Source organism: Amblyomma maculatum, chromosome 3 (genome assembly GCF_055883805.1).
Source record: "Amblyomma maculatum isolate TAMU_Amacu chromosome 3, ASM5588380v1, whole genome shotgun sequence".
NCBI lineage: Eukaryota > Metazoa > Arthropoda > Arachnida > Ixodida > Ixodidae > Amblyomma > Amblyomma maculatum.
Genome location: NC_139346.1, coordinates 168,407,977 through 168,415,708, shown reverse-complemented (window position 1 = coordinate 168,415,708; position 7,732 = coordinate 168,407,977). Strand labels below are relative to the sequence as shown.

Below are 7,732 nucleotides of genomic sequence, written 5' to 3'. Positions count from 1 at the left end.
ACTTTAAATTGTGCGCAAATGAAAAGCAACCAGCATTTCTTAGTTTGAATACAAGCATGAAAATTTGCTGTTTTAATCGCCGCTGAGTTGGTTAGTTATTTGAAGGTGCAAGTCAATTCAATGAAAAGTTGGTTTCAGTGTTTCCACGCATGTCTGTTCGTTTGTGCCCACTTTATCGTCACCACCAGGTGACGATATAAGTGAAAACGGTGCTTATGAGTGCTTCTCATCATGTCTGACGTTTATCAGCTGCATTGTGAGGTGTTATTGCTTATTGAGAAACTGTTCAAGACAATTATTCATAGACAAAAAATATTAGAAGTGACATCGCACACCAAAGGTGTCCTTTAGAGTTAACAGCAAATGATTCCCTGAGCAGCTTTGATGTTCATTCAAATAACATAGAGGCCCACAAAAAAAATATGCAAAGGAGAGAAGCTGAACATGAAGGCTTGAATACAGATAAGGCTGACGCATTGGACGCCGTTACACGGCATGATGCGATGGTAACATATTTAGAAGAATAACGTCAGAAGTCAAACTTAGTTTTTTGTTTTGTTCGAGAGCTTTTCGAAACTAAATTAGGAGCGGAGGGCTCATCCGTACACTGAATAATCAACTAAGTCGTCTTCTTTTAAACTTCTTGTAATATTAAGTTGTAGTGGCTATTTTACTGAAACCTTCAAAAAGCCTGAGAATACCTGGCAAAATACCAAACTTGAAAAACACTTTGAAAAGTGCTCTTCTTTTCGACAAGTCGATTGCTGGCTGAATCAATTTTAGATATGTGACGAAGTGATTATTTTTGAAGCTCATCAAGGCTGATTTCGATTGGAAAACATTTATTTCGTCAGAATGCAGATGCAGACGGTCCGCTCTAGATGACCTCCAGTCCATGGCTGGTGGCGACCTTAGTGGCCCACTCGGTGGCCAAGGCTTGAATTCCCGGATCCGAGCTGACCAGAACGGCCTCCCATCACTCAAGAGAAGGAATTTGTACTGAGATCTTCCGGTGGAGGTTCTTCTTTACATTGCCATAGTATGTGATCATACGTGGCTGTTTCGCCACAGAACCTGCACGCGGGATTAAAGTCATCCCGGTACATTTTTGCTAATAAGTAAGGGCTAAGAAAGGATCTTGTCTGGAGTCTCCTCCAAGCGGTCTCCTGTGCCTTATCCAACGTTTTGTCAGGTGGTGAAATTTGTGCCGTTCCAATCTGTGATGACTTGTGATATCGTGAAAAGAAGCTACAGCGCTTTGGCCGCAAAGTTAGCCGTGAGAGGCGTCACGAACACGGTTGCTGTCTCAAAGAAGCGGACAGCAAATAAGAGAGATAAACTGTATATAGGGGCATGGTTGCCCTCTTTTGATCCGAACGTCAGCGCGATAATTGCATCCTGGCTGCAAGAACAATGTTCCACTAAGTTATCAGTTATATAGTCGATAGAGAGGCTGTACCATGGGCGTGGATGCTTTTTGTCTATACTGCTATTTAAACTGTATTATTTTGTAAAGAAGACAAAGAACAGACAACGCTGCGGCATTGCCATCACCATCGCTGGTCTCCGGCGCCCATCTCTCGCGCTGAAGCTGTGCCCTGCGACTGTCAATTCGATCCTGCTGTGCCCGAACTACTGGCAGCGCTAGACGTTCGACCAAACTATTACATCCAAATTTCAATTTATGTATACATTTTTGTGTGTGCGCTAGAAATTTCTTGGGAAACATAAGAGGTATTTTTTACTTCAGACTGGCTTTTGAAAAGAGTGGCCTTGTTGGCTTGTGTGCAAAAGAAAATATAATAATGTCCCCTTTTTATATGTATAGGTGATTTAAGCCCACAGGAACATATACAAAGGGTGCGTGACAAAGTGTTTTTTTTTTTAATTTCTTTTAGTCATCCTGCTAAGGTAATGTTTGAAAGTGCGTCTGTTGATCTATTCTATAATTGTGCGCCTTTTAAACAAATTTGAACAAAACATGACTTAATTTCCGCAAGGTGTTACTTTTGCTACAGGGAATTGCTGTTTGAAATGAGGTATATCGAAATGAATTAAAGAGCTCTATACTTTTGCGAATAAATGTGGCAACATTATCCATCATCCTGATTGATTATCTCGACATCAACATAATGTAAATGTCCACCCGTGAAACACCAGCAAAGAGGCCCTTGCAGGCGTTAACATATACGTGTAATAAAGTTACACCGCCAGAGTGCTTAGCAAAGCGAAGAAGAAAATACTGCTGTAGTGCTTCGTGCTGCCATAGTCGACGTGTGTTCTTGTTGCTTTCGGGAGGACAGCTGAATGATACCGAGAGACTGGGCATAAATTTGTTGGTGGACTGAGAGCATAACTTAGCGCCAATCTAAAACATTGTAGCATTGAAGGAGATTTTTTTAAGCTAGCCACACATATCTTATTTCCTATAGTGAATAATCCAGGTGATCATTCCGAACCGCAGAACTTCAATGTGGTTTGCTTTCCTTCTATTCCTTTATTGCCACTTCTTTCTGTCCCGTATCGATATACTTTCCGTTCACTTATTATGTATATCCTTCGGAGGCGCGTTACATTTGCTTCATCTCTCTGTGGCGAGGAACAACACGCAGCTTCACTGGGGTGGTCGGTTCGAGAAGAAGACGCTGGGGAACAAACGTCACAGGTACCTGCGAAAAAATTGGCAGAAGAACCGTTACAATCAAATGTAGGCTTAGAAGATTATGAGCATTCGGGTTGATATTGCAACAAAAATTAAAAAAAAAAAATCTCCAGATCTTTCACAATGAGCACATGGCGGTCAGTAATATTGTCCAAGGCTAGTTCATTACTAAAGAATGCGGATAGCACCTCTCAGTTCTTAAGCGCCACAAGTTTGTACGATAGGAGTAACATACGGTATTTACAGTTGATTGCGTTGCGCATAATATTAGATTCATTTAGCATAGCGGGTACTGTCACCGGTTTTGCTTATTGCCTACCGCGGGGCGCTACTGAGCACGCGCATATGGTCTGGGCACGACAGCTTCGCCATGCCGCTGGTCGACATCCGTCGCCACTCGGTTGCCTCGGGCAGATTTGCGCATGAGCAATGGCGGCGCGGGGTACGTACGCACTACGCTAAGTGTGTATGTTATCTAGAAGATAAAAAATAGGCTGTTTTTCTGAAAGGCGTACTCTGTTTAAACGGCGGCTCGGATGAAATCCAAGAGAACATGTTGAAGGTGCAACCTGTTATGCCATGCAGTTATTACATATGTGTGTACTGCGGCTACTTTGTGACTTGAAAAACAAACTTATACTGATAAAAAAATACAAACAAGTGAAACGGCGCACGAAAACAACTGATGTTTCGAATAAAGATTGGTACGTGCGGGCTGGAAGGTTCAGCGGCGCAATGCGGTTCATTCGCGTGGAGACATTCACAACGCCCTCAAACATTGACGCTGCGGGCTCAGGAATGTTCAGCAAACCCAGCTATGATGCTTAATCCGCCTTTTTCACAGGGCCGCTCTGCACATGAGCGCATATCCCCTGGTTGAAAACAAACCACCTACCCAAGCTGCGCATGCGCAGTTCTTGACCTCCGCGACCGGCGCAGCCTTAGCTTATCTCGGAGGCCATGTGTAGTTAATACTCGTGAGAGGCGTATGCGACAGATGGCGGTAGCTGTCACGAAAATGCGCCGTCATTTCGCTGACGGCTGCATCTCCCAAGGACGTTTTCAGCTAGTAGCAGACGAATTTTTAACCACTCCAAGAGGGCGCCACATTTTGTGAAAAAGCCGGATTCGCACACCCTATGCTCGAAAGGTTTCTTTCGCGAGGGGCTTTCACGACGTCCTGCTCTTCAATGCCTGCTTCCTATAGTGAGTCGCAGCTTGTGGCTTTGAAGTGAACAATCCCGGATTCGGTGGTGCGGTAGTTGGCGTTTTAGTAGTGATCATGAGGGTGTTCCATTTCGAGCAAACGAAAATGCGTGAGTTTGGATTTACAGCATCTTAGACTAACCTAGGTGACATATAGGCCATTAGAACATAAGGGCTTTAGGGCTGCCATGCAGCGCTGCATCTGTGAACGTCGACTACTACGCACTGAGAGCATTAAGCTATATGTGAGCAAATGAGCAATACAGAGCGGAAGTCATAGCAATGGAATGTTTCTCCCACTCAGCAGTTGGCGCAATGCATGACGCCTCTCGTTATGTATTGCATGCACTACATGTATCGGCTCCCCTCCCCCCTCCCTTATGTCAGATAGCTGCGTTGTCAAGCTTATTTTCGTTTTTCACTTGAATGTCGATAAAGTAGAGTTAAATTTACGTTATCAACACTTACAAGGCATATTATATGGGATCATGTATTCTTTCGCTCATGAAGAAAGCAGTGAGTAGAAGCAAGGAAAGCAACAAAAAGCAGAAGACGGAAAACGACGATGCACAACAGACAATACCGAAGCCTGCACGCTGGAAATGCCAGTGTGGAGGAGACATGTGCATCAAGTGCATCTTATGGAATTTGCTCGGCAGATTCTCAATTAGTCAGTTTCATTCGCTTAGCCAGATTTAATTACAGCCTTGCGAATAGTTCTGCAACAGTATTCCGAATTTAGTACAATGCGACGAGTGTTCACCTGAGTGTCGGCGCATCTCTCAAAACGGACCTCCCTCAAGATGCACGCAAGCATTGTCTTCGCCTGAATGAGAGCCACACGTAGGCCGATGCAGTTCCGTGGTCCGGCGCCGAAAGCCAGGAAGGAGAACGGCTTTAAAAGGTCTTTCCTTTCGGGCAAAAATCTGCACAGGCCAGACAGAGGAGTTATAGGTAAGGGTATTACCGATTACACCCACCCATACATGCAATGTGACCTCCAGGAGGTTATCAATGCCGTGTCCCTTGAGGTGACCAACTGGCGTCATCTGCCGGCCGCAAATAGGGAATACCGAGTAATTGAATGGAGATATTTTCTATACTAATTAAGAGAAAACTTAAGTCCCCGCAAATAAGTTTCGCAAAGAGCATGATACCGAGCACTCCCTCTTCCCAGGCTGCATAAGAGTGTGCTGACGGCTGGAAAAGTTGGTTTGGTTTGGTTCGTGGGGTTTAACGTCCCAAAGCGACTCAGGCTATGAGAGACGCCGTAGTGGAGGACTCCGGAAATTTCGACCACCTGGGGTTCTTTAACGTGCACTGACATCGTACAGCACACCGGCGCTTTGCTTTTCGCCTCCATCGAAAAGCAGCCGCCGAGGCCGGGATTCGATCCCGCGTCCTGGGGAACAGTAGTCGAGCGCCGTAACCACTGCGCCACCCCGGCAAGGCAAAGTTGGATGAGCACTGGTGAGTAAATGAAATCAATGGCGTGAACTAAAGTCCTCTAATTAGCAGTAATTTTCGCTGCTGAGTGCCAAGTAGGACGTGGTTGCTGCTGCCTAAGTTACAAACGCATTTCCAGATTTCCTAGGGTTGGCACCACAATGGGAGCGACTTGGCATGCGTGCAAATTGTTTCGTGATTCAAATTTCGCCCGCAACCCGACCGTATTGCAATCCACTTCGGCCGTTGTGTTTTCCGGTCGGGGCAGCAAACATCTAGGGCTCAAACATGGCTGCGACACGTAAAATGTGTTTTAAGCATACGTCCTACATCTTTCCCGAGCGAACGTTTTCACGCACCCAATTTCATATTTGCGCATTCAACACATTCGCCTACCGGCATTAATGAAATGAATAAATTCTTCAGCGCGTTCACACTCGATAAGGGCGAAAATTGCGTGGATAATTTTAATGCCTCGATGAGCTGGCGATCGATGTATTCAAGTTGCTCTGACTTTGTTATGCGCTAGTAGGCTAGTGGAAAAGCACATAGTTGTCATTGGCTACAAATATCAGTGGGGATTATCATTTATGATGACTGATTGAATGGGCAGAGCTGGGTCATCCACTAGCGCAGAAAGTACAGTTTTTCTTTAGGTCAGTTTTCAGTGGTAGCTGCAAATGGCAAATGTTTGCGTTTTTTTTAAGCAATACTTCTGATGAAATTTGCGAAGGCTATACAACTGTATACCTTTCAGGTTTGAAAGTGTAGGGATCTGGGAAGAATTCTGGGTTGTAATGTACGCCAGCCAAAGGGATCTCGATGCACATTCCTGGCTTGAAGTCTATTCCGTATAGAGTCGTTTCTTGATTGCAGCGTCTTGTCAGGCTGTGCAATAGAAATAAAATAGATAAATTCATGGAACCGATTCTTCTCTGTCCGGTAGCAACGACAGAAAACGGGTGGTCCATTTAGAACCCAACTGCTATGTATTTTAAAGCGGATACATTTATATTGCTCATGCAAAATAAATACCATATAAAAAATAAAAAAAAAACCTATAATATTCCTAAATATATGCGATTTGCGCATCATCACAGACAGGAAAAGAAGTTTCCACATTTAAAAATCACAAGAAATAGAAAAGAAACCGCAGGAAACGGACAACTTCGCAACATCCACCATCTCGTATATCTGTAGCGAATACCTAATCACTATAAACGGAATAGAAAAGAATGGATATGTTCACCTGGTTTCTAAACCCAATGGAGCACGCCAAGCACGACAAATGCTATTATTTCGAGCTATGAGAGCGTATAGCTTGAAAATTACGCGCCACTTTACTGCGCGAGTTTTTGTTCCATGACGCGTAGCGCGGCTTGGATGAACTGATAATACTCGTAACCCATATGCTTCTTAATATTACGAAGCTCCGTTCTATTAAAACCACACTTGCATAAGCAACTTCATTAAGACCTAATGGGGTCATCAATGCCTGAAGTTTTCGTAATCATTTACTGCTTTCTGCGAATGCACACTAGGTACAGGTGGGAAGGGCAGGGCTGATCATATTAAGAGCGCATTTTGGCAATCATAATGTGATGAGCCTTACGTAGCAGAAATTAGAAAGTACGTTGTACATATGCGATATCGCTGATGCGCTCTTATGAACCTAAGAAGCCACAATATTGTGTCTGCTGAAGGTCTGGGGGAAAAAAAGTTGAGGGGCCCTCAAACTTCGCCTTAGGAATAGACGCGTTAGTGCCTTTAACCCCACTTTTTCAGAGAGAAGCTGTATTATATATTTTTTGCTCAAGCTGGTTTTGTAGGCAAGGAAGGCGCAGTATCGGTCTCACTACTCGATGGACACATCCCTGCCAAGCTTATACTAAGACTCTCAGAGGTTATTAATCTTTTTATTGGGTATCTCTCTCATTTAATTGTATCTAATGGTGTCTTTCTGAAGTCTAAGCCTGTAGTGCCCCTATTAGTAGTAGTTCTGTGTGCCAACCTATGGTGCCTCAACGGCACGAAAAGAATGTGCGCCCCACCCATATGCGTTCGAGGGTTATGCGCGCTTACACAATGCCTGTTGAACAGGTGAACAGGGCCTTTAACGTTACCATGTTAAAATATGACACACCATGACCGCCATCACGGATATAATTTATATTTTATAGAAGGATCTTCATGGAATGCTGTCCCGTCAAATAAATAATCGGCTTTTCAAAGCAGTGACTGAACATATACGTACAATGAGTCCGGTGCGTACATGCGTAGTGACTCCTTGACGCAGGCTTCCAGAAGAGGCATTGCGTTCACGGCCTCAAACGTCATCCCGTGCTGGATTTGGAGAGAAGAGAATTAAGGCAATAGTTTTAAGCATCGCTCATTTGTGCGCACGCTATTCATAGTTAG

At 44.2% G+C, this 7,732-nt stretch overlaps 1 protein-coding gene across 1 annotated transcript in view; it reads right to left on the bottom strand.

Annotated features, from left to right (window-relative positions):
- Window positions 1-2,491: 2,491 nt before the first annotated feature.
- The window catches only part of LOC146196820 (cytochrome P450 3A41-like), a 32,064-nt gene continuing 26,823 nt past the window's right edge, over window positions 2,492-7,732 (bottom strand). The window contains exons 10-13 of the mRNA XM_084596411.1: window positions 7,569-7,657; window positions 6,065-6,202; window positions 4,632-4,794; window positions 2,492-2,669 (exon numbers count right to left, since the gene is read on the bottom strand). Of these exons, the coding sequence (XP_084452537.1) occupies window positions 2,571-2,669; window positions 4,632-4,794; window positions 6,065-6,202; window positions 7,569-7,657 (489 nt within the window). The 3' untranslated portion in view covers window positions 2,492-2,570. The remainder of the gene's footprint in view (window positions 2,670-4,631; window positions 4,795-6,064; window positions 6,203-7,568; window positions 7,658-7,732) is intronic.